Below are 22,708 nucleotides of genomic sequence, written 5' to 3'. Positions count from 1 at the left end.
CTATAAAAAATTTTGTCAAAATTTTATTTCTATACAAAATTTTGTCAAAATTTTATTTCTATTGAAAATTTTTCAAAATTTTATTTTTATAGAAAATTTTATTTCTATGGAACATTTTATCAAAAGTTTTTTTTCTACAGAAAATTTTGACAAACTTTTTTTTCTTTAGAAAATTTTGTTCAAATTTTATTTCTATAGAAACTTTTGTTAAAATTTTATTTCTATAGAAAATTTTGTCAAATTGTTAGTTCTATACAAAATTTTGTCAAAATTGTATTTCTATTGAAAATGTTGTCAAAATTTTATTTTTATAGAAAATTTTATTTCTATGGAAAATTTTATCAAAATTTTATTTCTATATATCTTGCCAAAACTTTTTTCTTTAGAAAATTTTATTAAAATTTTATTTCTATAGAAACTTTTGTTAATATTTTATTTCTATAGAAAATTTTGTCAAAACTTTATTTCTATAGAAAATTTTGTCAAAATTTTATTTCTATAGAAAATTTTATTTCTATAGAAAATTTTGTCAAATTTTTATTTCTTGGCTGCAATCTTAAGAAGCCAATAGCTCAAAAAAAAAAATATAAAAAATTTTGTCAAAATTTTATTTCAATAGAAAATACAAAATAAACATTGCTCTATAGAAATAAAAATTTGACAAAATTTTATTTCTATTGAAAATTTTGTCAAAATTATATTTCTGTTGAAAATTTTGTCAACATTTTATTTCTATTGAAAATTTTGTCAAAATTTTATTTTTATAGACAATTTTATTTCTATGGAAAATTTTATCAAAATTTTATTTGTATAGAAAATTTTTACAAAACTTTTTTCTTTAGAAAATTTTGTTAAAATTTTATTTCTATAGAAACTTTTGTTAAAATTTTAGTTCGGTAGAAAATTTTGTCAATATTTTAGTTCTATACAAAATTTTGTCAAGTTTTTTTTCTATTGAAAATTTTGTCAAAATTTTATTAGTATAGAAAATTTTATTTCTATGGAAAATTTTATCAAAATTTTATTTCTATAGAAAATATTGACAAAATTTTTTTACTTTAGAAATTTTTGTTAAAATTTTAGTTCTATAGAAACTTTTGTTAAAATTTTATTTCTATGGAAAATTTTATCAAAATTTTTTTTCTATATAAAATTTTGACAAAATTTTTTTCCATTAGAAAATTTTGTTAAAATTTTATTTCTATAGAAACTTTTGTTAAAATTTTATTTCTATAGAAAATTTTGTCAAAATTTTAGTTCTATGTAAAATTTTGTCAATATTTTATTTCCATAGAACATTTTGTCAAAATTTTATTTTTATAGAAAATTTTATTTCTATAGAAAATTTTATCAAAATTTTATTTCTATAGACAATCTTGCCAAAACTTTTTTCTTTAGAAAATTTTATTTCTATAGAAACTTTTGTTAACATTTGATTTCTATAGAACATTTTGTTAAAATTGTATTTCTTTAGAAAATTTTGTCAAAATTTTTATTTATTTATTCGGAAGGTTCAAGTGTGGTTCATGGTTGGGTTTAATGAACTGCCTGAATTTATTCTGATAATTGGTTGATAGTATTGCTGCAAGTAGAGGATGCTGATGAGGAATGTGGTAATTCCGAAACGTGCGTCCATCCAACCATCTTGCAGTCTATAGGGCATTGCCCAAATAAATTTGACAAACATTCTTTTCCTCAGTTGGTTAAGCTACACTTGTAGTTTAGTCAATGTATGGTTTTAAGCTGCAATAAAAAAAAACAACAATGCTTAAAGAACAAATTCAACAATAACAAAACAAAACGAAAGTTTTTTTTACTATAAAAAATTTTGTCAACATTTTATTTCAATGGAAAATTATATCAAAATTTTATTTTTATAGAAATATTTTATAGAAATTCAGTCATGATTTTATTACCATAGCACATTTTTGACAGAATTTTATTTCGGTTAATGTTTTTTTTGTTGCCAAAAAAAATTTTGTCAAAATTTTTTTACTATAAATAATTTTGTCATTTTTTTACTATAGAAAATTTTGTCATTTTTTACTATAGAAAAAATTTGTTGCTATAGAAAAGATTGACAATTTTTTTTACTATAGTAAATTTGGTCAAAATTTGTTTATATAGAAAATTGTATCAAAATTTTATTTCTATAGATTATTTTGTCATTTTCGCTTTTGTCAATTTTTTTTAATATAGAAAATTTTGTCATATTTGTTTACTATAGAAAATTTTGTCAAAATTTTATTTCTATAGAAAATGTTGTCAAATTTTTATTTCTATAAAAAATTTTGTCAAAATTTTATTTCTATACAAAATTTTGTCAAAATTTTATTTCTATTGAAAATTTTTCAAAATTTTATTTTTATAGAAAATTTTATTTCTATGGAACATTTTATCAAAAGTTTTTTTTCTACAGAAAATTTTGACAAACTTTTTTTTCTTTAGAAAATTTTGTTCAAATTTTATTTCTATAGAAACTTTTGTTAAAATTTTATTTCTATAGAAAATTTTGTCAAATTGTTAGTTCTATACAAAATTTTGTCAAAATTGTATTTCTATTGAAAATGTTGTCAAAATTTTATTTTTATAGAAAATTTTATTTCTATGGAAAATTTTATCAAAATTTTATTTCTATATATCTTGCCAAAACTTTTTTCTTTAGAAAATTTTATTAAAATTTTATTTCTATAGAAACTTTTGTTAATATTTTATTTCTATAGAAAATTTTGTCAAAACTTTATTTCTATAGAAAATTTTGTCAAAATTTTATTTCTATAGAAAATTTTATTTCTATAGAAAATTTTGTCAAATTTTTATTTCTTGGCTGCAATCTTAAGAAGCCAATAGCTCAAGATTTAGTTTAATGTTAATACAGTGCTATTCGGTGTAGACTATAAACAAGCTTCAATATTTTCAATTTCTTTTTCTAAACATAAACCAACTGATAAATCCGCAAATAAACTAAATTTCAATTATTTTTGCCATCTGAACACTTGATATTTGCATAGAGATTTTGGTGCAAAAAAAACGATTTCGTGCCTAATCTAATGACAATGGCAGTAATTATCTACTCACAATCAAAAATATCTTGAACTACATATAAAATAGCTAAATTGGCATCACTCTTTGCCAATAACACACACAAACACACTACGTGTAACTAAAGCTTTGTATATAATCCTATTAAAATGTTGTGAGATGAATGTTGCCAACATTTTCCATCAACTCTCACAGTGTTAGCAACAAATGTTGCTAAACAATATGACATCATAGGGAACTATAATTTTGATATGTTTGGTGGCATTCTGTTATTAACAGTGGCCCATACAACATCTCACTACTATGTTAAAAAGCATTTTTGCCAATACTCTTCTAAAATCTACACATCATTTTAGTTGCAATTTAACATTCGATTTGATAAAACGTGTTGTGCCGCGAAATCATCAAAATCCAAATTATACAATTTATACCAACTACAATATCAATAAAAATATTTCAACCGGCTATCTAGAAAGTGCGCGTTTTTTTATTTTCGCTTTGGTATTTCTTGGCTAGAACCAAAAAGAATGAAAGGAATTTTGGCATTCTATTCGCTCATCATAAAAAATTATTAATAAAACTTAGTTTTATTTTTCAAAAGTGGAGATTATCAAAATAAAAAAGCAACAGTTTACTTTTGTTTATGAAGAAAGTAAAAATTCTATAAAAAGTAAATACCTTCTCCTAAAAAAGTTAACTTGGTTAAAAAGTGTTTTATGAGTTTGATTAGAAAAACAACAACAAACGTGTGGTGTGAATTGTGCTAAACAACAATATTGGATTAATGGAATAAATAATACAAAAATTTAAATTATTGGAAATCTAATTTACAAAAAAAAAACACCAATTTTTTATTGAATGAAATAGAACAATACAAACAAATCAATTAAGCGTCTAGTTTAACATACATAAGGTGTACACGCTTGATTTCTTCTCTCTTTCTCTCCACCTCAGGCTGTTACGAGTTGAGTTCATTCACAAAAGGTAAGTGGAAAATGTCATTTCATGTTGTTGGTGTTGTTATTGTTTTACTTTTATTGTGATGCGTTTACATTTGTTTGTGAATAAAATACATCATGCTCTCCAATACTACAATGGCTGGTTCTTATGGTAGCTAATGTAACTGTAATTAAGACAATGTACCTTATGGGGCTGGTCAATTATCATAAACGGTTGGTAGCTAAATTATGATGCTGATGATGGTGTTCACCATAAACTCCTAATAGAGGGGTGTAGACATCAACTCACAGATCAACTTGTCTCATAAATTTTTAATTGAAAAAATTCTGCCTAATTTTTCACTTGCTGAAACGTGTGCATTTTTAATCTCTGTAGGAAGGCGAGCGTATGTCTGTGTGTTTGTGTGTTTATTTGTGGGTAAATTAAAATCAAGTGAGGTAGGGAGAATAACATTAGCTTTTACCGTTATCTTGTAATGGATTTGGTAAACACAAGAGGGAAGTTCACACTGATGTAGGTGGAATATGGGAGCAGGGTTGCCATTTTAGTCCGATCGGAACAAAATTGGTCCAAAAAATGAAGTATTTTTAAATGGAATTTGGTTCATTTTGGTCCATTTTCGTCAAATCGGTATTTTTTCAAAATTTTCCAAAGAAATAAAATGTTTAAAAAATACAAATGTATTTGACCATGAAGGCTTAACATTACTGAATAAAAGCTTATAAATAAATAAATAAAATTTTCTGTAGAAATTACATTTTGAATAAAATTTCTATAGAAATAAAATTTTAACAATATTTTCTAGAGAAATAAAATTTTGCCAAAATTTTCTATAGAAATAAAATTGTAACAATATTTTCTATAGAAATAAAGTTTTGCCAAAATTTTGTACAGAAATAAACTTGAAAAAAATTTTTTTTAGGAAGAAATTTTAGTAAAAAAATATATAGAAATACAATTTTGCTATAACTTTCTATTTAACAATATTTTCTATAAAAATAAAATTTTGCCAAAATTTTGTACAGAATAAACTTAAAAAAAATATTTTTTTAGCAAGAAATTTTTGTAAAAAAATTATATAGAAATACAATTTTGCGATAAATTTCTATAGAAACAAAAGTTTGACAAATTTTCTATAGAAACAAAATATTGACAAAATTTTCTATAGAAATAAAATTTGGACAACATTTTCTACAGAAATAAATATTTAACAAAGTTTTCTACAGAAATAAAATTTTGACAAAATTTTCTACAGAAATAAGATTTTGACAAAATTTTCTACAGAAATAAAATGTTTACAAAATTTTCTACAGAAATAAAATTTTGACAAAATTTTCTACAGAAATAAAATGTTGACAAAATTTTCTACAGAAATAAAATTTTGACAAAATTTTCTACAGAAATAAAATTTTGACAAAATTTTCTACAGAAATAAAATTTTAAAAACATTTTCTACAGAAATAAAATTTTGACAAAATATTCAACAGAAGTAAAATTCTGACAAAATTTTCTATAGAAATAAAATTTTTACAAAATATTCAACAACAGTAAAATTTTTGAAAAATTTTAACTTTTAAATGATATTAATTTAATTTCGAAAAATGGTCCGCTGGTACGAATTTGAGTCCAATTTTGGAAAAATGCTTGTCCAAAAAAATAAAATTTTGCCAACATTTTGTACAGAAATAAACTTAAAAAAACATTTTTTTTAGGAAGAAATTTTTGTAAAAAAATTATATAGAAATACAATTTTGCGATAAATTTCTATAGAAACAAAAGTTTGACAAATTTTCTATAGAAACAAAATATTGACAAAATTTTCTATAGAAATAAAATTTGGACAACATTTTCTAATGAACTAAATATTTAACAAAGTTTTCTACAGAAATAAAATTTTGACAAAATTTTCTGCAGAAATAAAATTTTGACAAAATTTTTTACAGAAATAAAATTTAGACAAAATTTTCTACAGAAAAAATTTTTACAACTTTTCGGCTAAGCAGTGGCGATTTAACAAGGAAAATGTTGGTATTTTGACCATTTTTGTCGAAATCAGAAAAACATATATATGGGAGCTATATCTAAATCTGAACCGATTTCAATCAAATTTGGCACACATGACTATATTACTAATTGTACTCCTAGTGCAAAATTTCTACGAAATTGGGCCAAAACTCTGGCTTCTGGGGCCATATAAGTCCATATCGGGCGAAAAATATATATGGAAGCTATATCTAAATCTGCACCGATTTCAATCAAATTTAGCACACATGACTATACTACTAGTTGTACTCCTTGTGCAAAATTTCAAGCTAATCGGGATAAAACTCTGGCTTCTGGGTCCATATAAGTGCATATCGGGCGAAAGATATATATGGGAGCTATATCTAAATCTTAATCGATTTCAACCAAATTTGGCACGCATAGCTACAATGCTGAATCTACTCCCTGTGAAAAATTTCAACCAAATTGGGCCAAAACTCTGGCTTTAAGGACCATATTAGTCCATATCGGGCGAAAGATATATATGGGAGCTATATCTAAATCTGAATCGATTTCAATCAAATTTTGCACACTTGAATATACTACTAATTGTACTCCTAGTGCAAAATTTCAACCAAATTCGGCCAAAAATCTGGCTTCTGGGGCCATATAAGTCCATATCGGGCGAAAGATATATATGGGAGCTATATCTAAATCTGAACCGATTTCAATAAAATGTTGCACACTTGACTATACGACTAAGTGTTATGTTTGTACAAAATTTCAAGCAAATCGGTATAAAACTCTGGCTGCTGGGTCCATATTATCGACTCAGGGACCCACCCTGAGCATTACTACCAAAGACACCGTGTGTCTATCTCGTCTCCTTCTGGGTGTTACAAACATATGCACTAACTTATAATACCCTGTTCCACAGTGTGGCGTAGGGTATAAATATAAGGTGACAGAAAATTGTCGTTACTTTAACAACGCATTATGGAAATCTCAAGAAATTTTATTCAATTTAAGCACTAGGTAGTTCATTCTTCCCATAGTTCACTTCTTTTCTGTGTACCCATTAAAAAAAATAGCTTTCAAAAAAAGTGTTTGGATCACAGAATTGCGTTCTGGAAATAGTGCAAATTTGGATCATCTCCAATGAATTATCATACGGCGGAAATATTTCGTTTTCAGATACTTTGTATGACTTTAGAAGTTATGCCTTCCAAGTTAATTTGAATGAAGAAATAAAAAAACAACTGATTTGTTAACCAATTTTAAATTTTATTTTCATTATCGTAGCACATATACTTTTATTTTCTACTTTGTAAAATGTTTACTCCATCCTATGACAGACCCATGCAATATTCATTGGAGATGATCCAAATTTGTATTTGCATTCCAGATCACAAGTTTGGAAGCAAACCATGTTTTCGGAAGCTCCTTCTTAGCAGTTGTTTCTTTTCTCCAGCCTAGAACAGATATTCGAAGCTTAAATTGTCTTTAAAAAAGTATAATATTTAACAAAAAATCGATTTAAAATATTCTCTCTTTTTTATCATCATTCCCCATATATTTGTTATTGAAAATTTCTTTCTAACATAAAAAATGTTTTCATATCATTTGAAAACAAACTACTTTTTTTATATATATGTATACCAATAAGAAATACTATATAAAATTATTTCTCTACTATGGTTATATATATATAAAAACTTAGCACAATTTTATAGCCCATGCGAAAAAAAAACTTAAAATATTGATACTTTCAACAATAAATTAAAGCAATGAAAAAAACAAAAAAAATAATAATAGAGACAGGCAATTATATATGTTTGCACTTAATACAACTTAGCGCATATTATTTTATATACATACATAAATCTTTTTATGGGACAGGGAATTATTTGTTAATAGATTTTTGCAAACTTTAAAAAAATATAAAAACAAACTGCATGACATGAAATATTATAGAGATGCGCTAAATTTTTCTTCTTTTGGATATACATAACAGGTTGGCTGATAAGTTCCCGGTCCAACAAAGAAAAACACATTTTTTTGTCAAAATTCGTTTTTAGTATTGAACATAGTTCCCTTCTAGAGCGATACAACGATTATAACGACCTTCCAATTTTTTGATACCATTTTGGTAGTACTCCTTCGGTTTTGCCTCAAAATAGGCCTCAGTTTCGGCGATCACGTCTTCATTGCAGCCAAATTTTTTGCCTGCGAGCATCTTTTTGAGGTCTGAAAACAAGAAAAAGTCGCTGGGGGCCAGATCTGGAGAATACGGTGGGTGGGGAAGCAACTCGAAGCCCAATTCATGAATTTTTGCCATCGTTCTCAATGACTTGTGGCACGGTGCGTTGTCTTGGTGGAACAACACATTTTATACCCTCCACCATAGAATGGGGGGTATATTAACTTTGTCATTCCGTTTGTAACACAACGAAATATTGATATAAGACGCCATAAAGTATATATATATATATATATATATATATTCTGGGTCGGGGTGAAATTCTGAGTCGATCTGAGCATGTCCGTCCGTCCTTCCGTTGAAATCACGCTAACTTCCTAACGAAACAAGCTATCGACTTGAAACTTGGCACAAATAGTTGCTATTGATGTAGGTCGGATGGTATTGCAAATGGGCCATATCGGTCCACTTTTACGTATAGCCCCCATATAAACGGACCCCCAAATGTGGCTTGCGAGGTCTCTAAGAGAAGCAAATTTCATCCGATCCGGCTGAAATTTGGTACATGATGTTAGTATATGGTCTCTAATGACCATGCAAAAATTGGTCCATATCGGTCCATAATTATATATAGCCCCCATATAAACAGATCACCAGATTAGACCTCCGGAGCCTCTTGGAAGACCAAAATTCATCTGATTCAGTTGAAATTTGGTACGTGATGTTAATATATGGCCTCAAACACCCATGCAAAAATTGGTCGATACCGGTCCATAATTATATATAGGCCCAATTTAAACCGATCCCCAGATTTGACCTCCGGAGCCTCTTGGAAGAGCAAAATTCTTCCTATTCGGTTGAAATTTGGTACGTGATGTTAATATATGGTATCCAACAACCATGCAGGAATTGGTTCCTATCAGTCCATAATTAAATATAGCTCCCATATAAACCGATCGCCAGATTTGACCTCCGGTGCCTTTTGGAGAAGCAAAATTCATCCGATCTGGTTGAAATTTAGTACGTGGTGGTAGTATATGATATTTAACAAACCATGCCCCCATATAAACCGATCCCGAGATTTGGCTTTGGAGCCTCTTGGAGGGGCAAATTTCATCCGAGTGAGTTGAAACTTGTGGGTGACAGTCTTTCGTAGAAGTTTCTACGCATATATATACTTGTGTCTTTTTCATATGGGACCGTTTTGCCGCGATTTCGACCTTCAAACGCTCCAATAACACCATATAATAGTCACTGTTGATGGTTTTTCCCTTCTCAAGATAATCGATAAAAATTATTCCATGCGCATCCCAAAAACAGAGGCCTTTGCCAGCGGACTTTTGAGTCCTTCCACGCTTCGGTGACGGTTCACCGGTCGCTGTCCACTCAGCCGACTGTCGATTGGACTCAGGAGTGTAGTGATGGAGCCATGTTTCATCCATTGTCACATATCGACGGAAAAACTCGGGTGTATTACGAGTTAACACCTGCAAACACCGCTCCACGCTTCGGTGACCATATACTAACACCATGTACCAAATTTCAGCCGGATCGGATGAAATTTGCTTCTTTTAGAGGCTCGGCAAGCCAAATCGGGTGATCGGTTTATATGGGTGCTATATATAATTATGGACCGACGTGAAACAATTTTTGCATGGTTGTTAGAGACCATATACTAACACCATGTACCCAATTTCAGCCGGATCGGATGAAATTTGCTTCTCTTAGAGGCCTCGCAAGCCAAATTTGGGGTTCCGTTTATATGGGGGCTAAATAGTTACATTGTTAACAATTATAGGATTCAAAAAAAAATATGATTGTTTTTCACGCAAAACAAACCACCCACAGAAGAAATTGAAAATAACCAACTTAATTCCCATCAAAGTATAATCTATCAGTGTGAAAACAAGGTGTATATCATGCTAAAATATTTTTCGAAATGAATATCATATTCATAGGAATTTCAAATTGCTACTGTTCTGTGCCTTAAGGGCTTCAGAGAACACACCTTGAAGTTTAACCCTCGAAATGAAGGGGGTAGGGGGGGAATCCATATATTATATTTTTTTGTTAGCATATCGTTTGTTTGTTCACTCGTTGACACTGAGCACTGAAAATGTAAATTTTTCGGAAAGTGTCAAATTCAAATTCAAGTGCTTGCCTTGAACTAAGCCAATACAAAAGTTCCCACCTAACATAAACGATTACTTCAAACGTCAAATCGTCGATGTTTTGCGGGTGGGAAGGGGGATGAGGCAATTCTATTTACCTCTAAAATGTGCTAACTTTCCAAATTTCCAAGAACTATAAAATTAGGCAAACTTTTTGGAAACTTTCTTGGCCTTTGTGTCAACCATTCTCCTGTCTTCGTAATGCTAATTAAGATCCCAACTAAGAAGTTTCATGGCAAAAAGAGTTAAAATTTTTTACACAGACCACCTAAGCTTCTCTGGTAGGCTAAGATAAACAAGAAATCCTTACCACTTAATCCCTAAATAAACATTTGCCAAAAAATTAAATTTTAACAAAGTCAAGAAAAAAAATCAAAATTTTTACGACTTTTTTGTGTTTTTGATGGTGGCTTTAAGAAGTAACCGCTTTAACGTTTAAGTCATAAAAATTTTTGCTAGCCTTTTACATTTTTCGAGATTATCAAAATTAATTTGAATAATATTTTTAGTAGGATTTTTGTTTTATTTATGATGCCTTTTAGTCATAAATTAACTGATGAGCATTTAACCCAAAATGCCAGCAAGATTATTATTTGTTTTTTTTTTTTTTTTTGTAAAAAAACCCAAAAAAGCGATTGAAAACAAAAGGGTCTTTTGAGAGGAGATATTCTGTATGTATTTGGATTTTTTTTTAATTTTAAATTTCCAGAAAATTTAAAAAAAGAAAAAATTTTAGCGAAAAAAAATCCTTATAAGGCGATCTCAAACCTATGATCCAATGCCGGTGTAGTCTCTTAAGAACATTGGGTAAATTTTCTAATTTAAACACACAAAGAAAATTGAGCCAATTGCATTTTTTCATTAAAACAATGAAAGTGTTCATTAATATCATGAAATATTTCGTTATATAATGCCAACATCATAACAATCACTAAAAAATTGTATTTATGAAATAGTTTCATTGGCTCAATTTTAATGACAAATTTAATGAAGATTTTTCTAGCAGTGTAGCAAAATTAGCAAATCAATCCAATGTTCCTAAGAGATTAAACTGGCTGGGGATGCCAAATTTGAATAAGTCATAATTCAAACGCAAAATAAATTAGAAGAAATTTTAATTTTGTTTCAGGAATCGAAAATACAAAAAAAAATATTTTTTTTTGGTTTTCCACACAAGGAAGAAAAATTCATTATAACTGAATCAACGACGGGGGGGTTTTGATGACAGATATTTTCCAGTACGCTTCCCGAAGATAAATTTAAAGATTCTACCTATGAAGACTAGATCAAATTCTGAATTTATAGGAACCAATTTTTTTTGAGTTTTAGGGAAATCATAAACATATCGTAAATTGATGAAAGAAAGCCTTGATTTGAAATCTTAATTTTGTAGATTTTTAACGCCATTACCCAGCAAAAAAATTTGGAAGTTCTTCCAAAGGCACAACTTTAAAAGCACTTCCGAAAGATGTACTCCCAATGATGTTCTTTATTTTAACTACCCAGGAATTTCTTTTAATTCATTTTTTTATAACTTGGGTTTTTCATACTTTTATTGGATAATTTTAACTTTTTTTGTTTCAAATAGGTTTAAAACAGAGTAAGAATTCATAAAATGGTACAAATCATTTAATTTTTGTCAAAAAAAAAAAAAAAATGCTAACTCCATTATGAAAAAATTGTGAATTTTTGAAAATATTTGAGGTCAAACGTTTCCGACTAGCGTTAGAATCCATTAAAATTTATAAAAAATAATAAAAATTATTTATTTGTTATATTATGAATGTTTTTATTATATTCGACCTGTATATAGATTTTCCAATTGATAATTGTTGATAAAAACGAGCTCGAGGTCTGGATGATTAATTTTAATTTATTCAATATTTCGTTTTTTCATTGAAAGACTTCATCGGGAAAATTTTTGAAAAGAAAGACTTCATCGGGAAAAATTTTTAGAACAAAGAACAAAAATAGTTGGTGTATTATTTTTGTTCTTTTCAAAAATTTTCCCGATGAAGTCTTTCAATGAAAAGACGAAATATTGAATAAATTAAAATTAATCATCCAGACCTCGAGCTCGTTTTTATCAACAATTATCAATTGGAAAATTGTTTATTTGACAAAATATCACAAAATTTTTCAATTTACATCCAAAACATTGAATTTGGATCAAGCCTAAAGAAGTGATACAAATTCAGTGCAACGGCTGTTGAAATGGAGGACTTCCGTCCTATGACAAGTCCATGTTAAATTCATCGCTTCTGCGTCAATTTTGAACCACTTCCGGATCCAAAAGAACATTTCCATTACTTTTTTGGCGACGCTTTTTTTGCTGGGTATTTAAATGATTACGAGCAGTAAAATATGGATCTTTTACTTTCAGTTTCATGCATTTTTTATGATCAGTGCGCCTTCGAGTACCTTCGAGAAGTGAAATCGGTCTATATCCATGCTTTACCAAATGCGATACAGATTTTTGAGGATCTAAGATACCAGTGTATTTCTATTTTCGGGCAAATCGGATGAAAACTATGGTTTCCAAAAGCCCAATGAGGTAAATCGGGAGATCGGGGGCTACACCAAAACCTGGCTCGATACCTACCATATTTGGCTGACATATTTGTGGTCTTAAAATACCTCTAGGTTTCCAATTTCAGTCGAAGTGGATAAAAACTACAGATTCTTGCAGACCAAGAAATTCGGGAGGTATGTCTATATGGAGGCTATACCAAAACATGGACCAATAATCACCATTTGCGACACACTTCTTAATGGTCCTCAAATACCTCTGAGAGTCCAATTTCAGACAAATTGGTTAAAAACTACGAATTCTAGAAGCCCAAGAAGTAAAATCGAGAGATCAATATATATAGGGGGGCTATACCAAAACATGGACCGATACGGACGATTTTCGACACCCCTTTTTATGGTCCCAAAATATCCCCAGATTTCCAATGTCAGGCAAATCGGATTGTAAAGTACAGTTTCTAGAAGCCCAAGAAATAAAATCGGTAGATCGGTCTATATGCAGCTATACCAAAACATGGACCGATACACTCCATTTTCGACACACCAATTTGTAGTCGTAAATACCTCCAGATTTTCAATTTCAGGTAAATCGGATAGAAAATACAGTTTCTAGACGCCCTAGAAGTAAAATCGGCCTATATGGGGGCTATACCGAAACATGGACCGATACAGACCCTTTTCGACACACCTCTTTATGGTCCCAAAATACCAAAACATGGACCGATACAGACGCTTTTCGACACACCTCTATATGGTCCCAAAATACCTCCAGATTTCCAATGTCAGGCAAATCGGATTGTAAATACAGTTTCTAGATGCCCAAGAAATAAAATCGTGAGATCGGTCTATATGGGGACTATGACAAAACATTGACCGGTACACCCCTTTCTGGTCATAAAATATTTCAAAATTTCAAATTTCAGGCATATCGGATAGTAAAGTACATTTTCTAGAAGCCCAAGAAATAAAATTGGTAGATCGGTCTATATGCAGCTATACCAAAACATGGACCGATACACTCCATTTTCGACACACCAATTTGTAGTCGTAAAATACCTCCAGATTTTCAATTTCAGGTAAATCGGATAGAAAATAGAGTTTCAAGACGCCCAAGAAGCAAAATCGACCTATATGGGGGCTATACCAAAACATGGACCGATACAGACCCTTTTCGACACACCTCTTTATATATATATATATATATATATATATATATATATATATATATATATATATATATATATATATATATATATATATATATATATATATATATATATATATATATATATAAAGGGTGATTCTTTTGAGGTTAGGATTTTCATGCATTAGTATTTGACAGATCACGTGGGATTTCAGACATGGTGTCAAAGAGAAAGATGCTCAGTATGCTTTGACATTTCATCATGAATAGACTTACTAACGAGCCACAACGTCGAATTTTCAGTGAATGGGCCCTAGAAAAGTTGGCAGAAAATCCGCTTTTTTATCGACAAATTTTGTTCAGCGATGAGGCTCATTTCTGGTTGAATGGCTACGTAAATAAGCAAAATTGCCGCATTTGGAGTGAAGAGCAACCAGAAGCCGTTCAAGAACTGCCCATGCATCCCGAAAAATGCACTGTTTGGTGTGGTTTGTACGCTGGTGGAATCATTGGACCGTATTTTTTCAAAGATGCTGTTGGACGCAACGTTACGGTGAATGGCGATCGCTATCGTTCGATGCTAACAAACTTTTTGTTGCCAAAAATGGAAGAACTGAACTTGGTTGACATGTGGTTTCAACAAGATGGCGCTACATGCCACACAGCTCGCGATTCTATGGCCATTTTGAGGGAAAACTTCGGAGAACAATTCATCTCAAGAAATGGACCGGTAAGTTGGCCACCAAGATCATGCGATTTGACGCCTTTAGACTATTTTTTGTGGGGCTACGTCAAGTCTAAAGTCTACAGAAATAAGCCAGCAACTATTCCAGCTTTGGAAGACAACATTTCCGAAGAAATTCGGGCTATTCCGGCCGAAATGCTCGAAAAAGTTGCCCAAAATTGGACTTTCCGAATGGACCACCTAAGACGCAGCCGCGGTCAACATTTAAATGAAATTATCTTCAAAAAGTAAATGTCATGGACCAATCTAACGTTTCAAATAAAGAACCGATGAGATTTTGCAAATTTTATGCGTTTTTTTTTTTAAAAAGTTATCAAGCTCTTAACAAATCACCCTTTATATCTTTTGCCCGATATGGACTTATATGGCCCCAGAAGCCAGAGTTTAGGCCCAATTTGGTTGAAATTTTGCACATGGAGTACAATTACTAGTGTAGTCATGTGTGCACAATTTGATTGAAATCGGTTCAGATTTAGATATAGCTCCCATATATAGCTTTCGCCCGATATTGACTAATATGGTCCTAGAAGCCAGAGTTTTGGCCCAATTTGGTTGAAATTATGCACTAGGAGTACAACTAGTAGTGTAGTCAAGTGTGCCAAATTTGATTGAAATCGGTTCAGATTTAGATATAGCTCCCATATATAGCTTTCGCCCGATTTACACTCATATGACCACAGAGGCCAATTTTTTACTGCGATTTAGTTTAAATTTTGCACAGGGAGTATAATAAGCATTGTTGCTAGGCGTGCCAAATTTGATTGAAATCGGTTCAGATTTAGATATAGCTCCCATATATATGTTTTTCTGATTTCGACAAAAATGGTCAAAATACGAACATTTCCCTTTTAAAATCGCCTCTGCTTAGTCGAAAAGTTATAAAAATTTCTCTAATTTTCCTCTACTTCTAATACATATATATCGAGCGATAAATCATAAATAAAAGTGTCTTTCCCAAATTTTTACTATCATTGTGTTTCACCCTAGCGCATTAGCCGACTTAAGTTTTGAGTCTATAGAATTTGTAGAAGTCTATCAAATTCTGTCCAGATTGAGTGATAGCTAAATGTGTGTATTTGGGACAAACCTCTATATATTCAGCACCCAACACATTTGACGGATGTGATATGGTATCGAAAATTTAGATCTACAAAGTGGTGCAGGGTATAATATAGTCGGCCCCGCCCGACTTTAGACTTTCCTTACTTGTTTTTTTTTTTAATTTTGAAAAAAAAAAAATAAAAAACTTGAAAAGTTGACTTTCCACTTTTCCTTTCAAAATTTAGGAGATCAATTTTGTTTAGTTTTATTTCATAAGGATAATGAGTTTCAATTCAAAGATTTCTCTATGAATCCAAATATGTTTTTTTCAGTGCATCTTCCCTGAATTTTTTTGGCCAAATTGAATGGAAATATGATCCATAAGTAAATTGCCAGTTTTGAGGAATGCTCATTGTCCATTTCGGTTCTTGTCAAAGGGGAATTCGTTTAGGCATGCTATCGTTTCCATTTTTCAATAAGGCGTTTGGCCTTTTTTTTGATGCACCTCTGTTGGTGGCATGGATAAAGCAGACCCAAAGCCATAAGAAATAAAGTGAAATGGACGGGCGATGGTGGACGGGCGACAGAAAGGATGACCAACCTGGGCTTTTGTTTATGATTTCATTTCGCTTTCGTAGCATTTTCTGTTGAAATGATTCTGTGGCTTCTGTACCTTCGAAAACTTGGTCAAAGATGTTTTAGACTCACACACACACACAGCGCTCGGACATATAAAATACACCCACATTTACATATTTCTAGAATTGAAAGTAAAATGGATATTTGCGTTTGAGAATTTCTAAGGCTGGCATTTGCCTCTGATTGACCCAAGTGAAACGAAAGAATGACTGGGTCTTGGTTTCATGCTGTGTGTGTGTGTGTGTGTTTTTTTTGTTTCTATCCAAATATCCTTGGCATGCATTTTGCGGTTCCTTTATTTCAGTCATTGCTCCATCCATTCATGTATTCGGCATGGAAATTCTGTTGCTTCTTTTTTGCGGGTATTTTTTTTACTTTCCTTTTCGTTTGGTTTCTTTCTCCTCTTATGATTCGGTAAATTTATGATAAGAGCAAAATAACAAAAATATGTTGGCTTTTTTTCCCCCACACACTCGCTATCATTGAATGGGGGGTATATTAAATTTTGTCATCGCATTTGGGGTGTAGTTATGTATGGGTTTTTGAATTTATAAAGTGTCTGTAATCGCGATAGTGGTAGTACATAGTAAAACTCTAAACATCTAAATTTTTCCAATTAAAATTTTAATTGAATTGTAGAAAATATTCAATTAAAAGTTTAATTGTTTCAACAAATTTTTTAATTGAAACAAACTTCAATCACATAACTTAACGGTATCTATTAATATTTTAATTGGATCAATTAATTATACCCCGCGCCACACTGTGGAACAGGGTATTATAAATTAGTGCATATGTTTGCAACACCCAGAAGGAGACGAGATAGACACATGGTGTCTTTGGCAATAATGCTCAGGGTGGGTCCCTGAGTCGATCTAGCAATGTACGTCTGTCCGTCCGTCCGTCTGTCTGTGAACACATTTTTGTGATCAAAGTCTAGGTCGCCGTTTTAGTCCAATCGCCTTCAAATTTGGCACAAGTTCCTGTTTTGGGTCAGAATAGAACCCTATTGATTTTGTAAGAAATCGGTTCAGATTTAGATATAGCTTCCATATATATCTTTCACCCGATATGTACTTATATGGCCCCAGAAGCCAGAGTTTTACCCTAATTTGCTTGAAATTTTGCACAAACATAACACTTGGTCGTATAGTCAGGTGTGCCAAATTTTATTGAAATCGGTTCAGATTGAGATATAGCCCCCATATATATCTTTCGCCCGAAATAGACTTATATGGCCCCAGAGGCCAGAGTTTTACCCTAATTTGCTTGATATTTTGCACCAAGAGAACAATAAGTACTATAGTGAGGTGTGCCAAATTCGATTGAAATCGGTTCAGATTTCGATATAGCTCCCATATATATCTTTCGCCCGATATGCAATTATATGGCCCCAGAAGCCAGAGTTGTTGCCCAGTTTGGTTGAAATTTTGCACTAGGAGTACAATTAGTAATGTAGTCAAGTGTGCTAAATTTTATTGAAGTCGGTTTAGATTTAGATATAGTTCCCATATATATCTTTCGCCCGATTTTCCGTCATACGACCACAGAGTTCAAAGTTGTAGTCCGATTTACGTGAAATTTTGCACAGGGAGTAGAATTAAAATGCTAAGTATGCATGTCAAATTTGGTTGAAATCGGTTGAGATTTCTATATAGCTTCCATATATATGCTTTTCCGATTTGGGCAAAAATGACCAAAATACCCACATTTTCCTTATAAAATAATGGAAGTAATCAATTGGTGCCTTAAAAATATATCCACACAAAGAAAATTTCATTAAATTTTGTTTCTACCAGTCTATGCCCTAAGGTGAAACATAATATGTTTGAACAATACAAACAATATTTTGTTCGGATCTATCCTGAAAATATATATGCTTGAGGCAAAATGTATTTGGGATATGTGTTACAGAAGCGATTTTTTTTTGAGGGTGTATAAGTATCGACGTTAAATTTAATAGTAACACATTGTAGAATCACCTCAAACTGTTCACCTGTCCGTCCTTTTGGCCATCTGTCCGTTAGACCATGTGTTCTTCCGTTGATCCGTCCGTTGGTTCTATCTGTGAGTCCGATAATAGAGGGAACTCAATCTAATGGCGATTTCGATTGGGAAAAAAGGTGCAACATTCTCGAAATTGATTGCCACATATGAAGGACACTGTCATAAATTTTGGTTCCTGTGTTCCTCAAAATGTTATGAATTAATAATAACTTTGGAATGACACTACCATTTGGGCGAAAATACAATGAGGGAAAAAGTAGTGTAACACCAAGGCAACATATTTTTTGCGAAACGAAAACGCCCTAAATTTGAAGCGAATTCAAGTGTCACCTTGAAGTTGATGCACTTCGTGGAAACACTTTACTGGTCGTCTGGACCTCTGTTCGTTCAGAAGCACTTTTGTCCCTCCGTCTGTCTGTTTTGTTGTCCGTCCTGCTAACCATCTATCCGTTCATTCATCTGTCCGTAAGTCCTTATATGTCCATCCGTCTGCTTATCCATCTGATCGTCCTTCTAAACATCTATCCGTACATCCATCTGTATGGCCGTATATCTCTTCGTCTGTTCATCCATCTGGCCACAGTGTAAGAATCGCGGTACATCTGGACGTATATTTGTCCGGTCATTGTCGCTTACCTTGGAAGTTTTGTAGGAGTACTTTTATTGTCCGACCGTCTAACTGTCTGTCAAACGATCTGTCCGTACGTTCATCTATATATCTTCCATTATCCTGTCCATCCGTCTGTTCATCCATGCGTCCTTTCGTTGGGAGAAATCTATTTTTCATAAGTTAAATTGAATTATGGAAACACTTTTTATTGTCCCTCTCGACTTCTGCTTGTCCGTCCACCTATTGAAATCCCCATCCCTGAAGGAACTCAACATGTCAGCTTGAATTTTTGTAGATATACTTGTATTATTCGTCCGTCTAACTGTCTGTCAATCCATCTGTTCGTACGTCCATCATATATGCATTCGTAAATATTTCTATCTGTCAGTTCGTTTATTCATCCTTCTGCCCATCTGTTCATTCGTAAGTTCACCAACTGGGAGAAATCATGCTATGTTTGGATCGAATACTGATGTCAGCTTGAAGTTTAATCACTTCGTGGAAATACTATTGGTCCATCTGAACCTCTGCCTATCCGTTTATCTGTGAAACACTTTTATTGTCCATCTACTCGTATCTATCTCTCCGTCCATCTATTTGTCCTATTCGTCCGTCATAGTCTTTTTGTGTAATTGGGAGAGATCATGATATCTACAGATGCCTGCTCGATGTTTAACAACATCGTGGAAATAATATCCATCTTGACCATCTGTCCCTTCGTCCATTTGTGGAAATTCTTGAGCCGACTAAAGATGTCGGCTTGGGGGTTTGCAGAAGTACAATTATTGTCGGCCCATCCGTCTGGTTAGTACGTCCATACTTGCCCATCCGTTCGCCCATCTACCCGTTTGTCTATCTGTTCTACCGCTCATCTGATGAAATCGCTCCAAATTTGGAGGGACTAAAGATTTTGGTTTGCAGTAAGCACTTTTGTTCTCTCTCCAATCCTTTGTTATTCCAACTATCTGTCCATCCATCCATCGGTCTGTCCGCCATTCTTTCCGTTCGTTTGTTATTCTATCCTTGAAGCGAGAGATCTTGGCATGAAATTGTGTAAAAGAACTTGTTGTCTGTCCATTTATCTCATCGCTAATCTGGTAGCGAATTCACCTACATTTTGACATTTTGTTCAAGTCCCTCTTAATGTCTATCTCTACACCCACCTGTTCCGTTATTCTGCTGATTGTTTCGTTCATCTATTTGTCCATCTATTTATATTACACTAACCTTTCCTACAGAGAATAGATATCATTTATATACATATTACAGGTAATGCGTAAAGTAATGAGTGAAGATGCGAAATACTCCACGGACGAATATCAGTCGCAAAGTAAGTGGTTTCCGAAATCAAATAGGCTATAAAAAGGATGCCTCTTGCCATTATTGAATGAAGTATAGAGTATGAAGAATTTATTGGCGTAGTCTGACGGTAACTATAAGCAACCATTCCGCCTAATATAACCTTTGCTGGAGGGAAATTAAGATTCGGTCTGACCACATTTTTTGTTCATTTTTATACCCTCCTCCATAGGATGGGGGGTATATTAACTTTGTCATTCCGTTTGTAACACATCGAAATATTGCTGTAAGACCCCATAAAGTATATACATATATTCTGGGTCGTGGTGAAATTCTTAATCGATCTAAGCATGTCCGTCCGTTCGTCCGTCCGTCCGTCTGTTGAAATCACGCTAACTTCCGAACGAAACAAGCTATCGACTTGAAACTTGTCACAAGTAGTTGTTATTGATGTAGGTCGGATGGTATTGCAAATGGGCCATATCGGTCCACTTTTACGTATAGCCCCCATATAAACGAAACCTCAGATTTGACTTGCGGAGCCTCTAAGAGAAGCATATTTCATCCGATACGGCTGAAATTTGGTACATGGTGTTGGTATATGCTCTCTAACAACCACGCAAAAATTGGTCCACATCGGTCCACAATTATATATAGCCCCCATCAGAGAATGAAGCCGCCGAGTCGCGCCGCCGACTTTAGCCGCCGCCGACCAGTTTCTTCCAGCCGAAGCCGCCGCCGAATATATCGACTCATCTCGGCTCCTAATTAGCCGCCAAGTAATCAAAAATATTGATTTAAATCAGAAAAATTTATTAATAATTGATGTATTTTTTGTTAAAATGTTTAACTTTCAACCCAAAATCCATCAGTATCATGTTTCTATAATAGCTTTGCAACCATTTAGCTCAGAAAATGTAAATGAAATGAAAATTTGATTGTAAGTTTGGTTGTACAACTAATCTCATTACCATTCGGATTACTTCAAATCGATTTTATAATGGATAATTGTCCGCCGCCGAATAGACGAATTTATATCGGCTTAGCCAACAAGCCGCCGCCGCCGGAGGCAAAAAATTAGTGTCAGCCGCCCCCGGCAAAAATGGGTCGGCTTCATTCTCTGGCCCCCATATAAACCGATCCACAGATTTGTCTTGCGGAGCTTTAAAGTCGAGCACATTTCATCCGATCCGACTGAAATTTGGTACATGGTTTTGGTATATGGTCTCTAACCACCATGCAGAAATTGGTCCACATCAGCCCATAATTATATATAGCCCCCATATAAACCGATCCGCAGATTTGGCTTGCGGAGCCCCAAAGCGAAGCAAATTTCATCCGATCCGGCTGAAATTTGGTACATGGTTTTGGTATATGGTCTCTAACAACCGTGCCAGAATTGGTCCATATCGGACCATAATTATATTTAGCCTCCATATAAACCGTTCTCCAGATTTGACCTCCGGAGCCTCTTTGAGGAGCAAAATTCATCCGATCCGGCTGAAATTTGGTACATGGTTTTGGTATATGGTCTCTAACAACCGTGCCAGAATTGGTCCATATCGGTCCATAATTATATTTAGCCTCCATATAAACCGTTCTCCAGATTTGACCTCCGGAGCCTCTTTGAGGAGCAAAATTCATCCGATCCGGCTGAATTTTGGTGTATGATGTTAGTATATGGTCTCTAACAACCGTGCCAGAATTGGTCCATATCGGTCTATAATTATATTTAGCCTCCATATAAACCGTTCTCCAGATTTGACCTCCGGAGCCTTTTGGAGGACCAAAATTCATCCGATCCGGTTCAAATTTGGAACGTGGTGTTAGTATATGGCCGCTAAAAACCATACCAAAATTAGTCCATATAGGTCTATAGTTATATATAGCCGATGCCAAAAATTTATTTCTGTAAAAAATTTTGTTAAAATTTTATTTCTATAGAAAATATTGTCAAACTGAATTATATACGTATTTAATCGGTCTTTTTTAATTTAATATATACCTCGTATGGACTTACTTACAATTTAGAAGACGGTGTTAGCAGGTTTTAAGATATCTTGCCATCGGCAAGCGTTACCGCAACCCAAGCAATTCGATTGTGGATGACAGTGTTTAGAAGAAGTTTCTATGCAATCCATGGTGGAGGGTACATAAGCTTCGGCCTGACCAAACTTACGGCCGTATATACTTGTTCTTTCATATTTTTTTTTTTGTGGAGAATAAAGATTTGATGCTAGTTCCTCTTGCGTTTTTTTTTAATTCAAATAAAAAATAAATACATATATTTTTTGGCATTGCATTTGTTGAATTTTTTTAAATGCAATGCAATCGAGAA

At 32.5% G+C, this 22,708-nt stretch overlaps 2 protein-coding genes across 3 annotated transcripts in view; both read left to right on the top strand.

Moving 5' to 3' along the window:
* The window catches only part of LOC142235973 (uncharacterized), a 40,344-nt gene extending 30,216 nt beyond the window's left edge, over positions 1 to 10,128 (top strand). Inside the window, exons 3-4 of the mRNA XM_075307223.1 lie at positions 3,997 to 4,026; positions 10,034 to 10,128. Of these exons, the coding sequence (XP_075163338.1) occupies positions 3,997 to 4,026; positions 10,034 to 10,128 (125 nt within the window). The remainder of the gene's footprint in view (positions 1 to 3,996; positions 4,027 to 10,033) is intronic.
* The window catches only part of rgn (regeneration), a 435,985-nt gene continuing 416,683 nt past the window's right edge, over positions 3,407 to 22,708 (top strand). For both annotated transcript variants that reach the window (XM_075307769.1, XM_075307770.1), the window contains exon 1: positions 3,407 to 4,026. The gene's annotated coding sequence lies outside the window, so the exon portion shown is untranslated. The remainder of the gene's footprint in view (positions 4,027 to 22,708) is intronic.

This window comes from Haematobia irritans, chromosome 4, assembly GCF_050003625.1.
Source record: "Haematobia irritans isolate KBUSLIRL chromosome 4, ASM5000362v1, whole genome shotgun sequence".
Taxonomy (NCBI): domain Eukaryota; kingdom Metazoa; phylum Arthropoda; class Insecta; order Diptera; family Muscidae; genus Haematobia; species Haematobia irritans.
The sequence above is the reverse complement of the archived record's forward strand: the minus strand, read 5'-3'. Positions and strand labels throughout refer to the sequence as shown.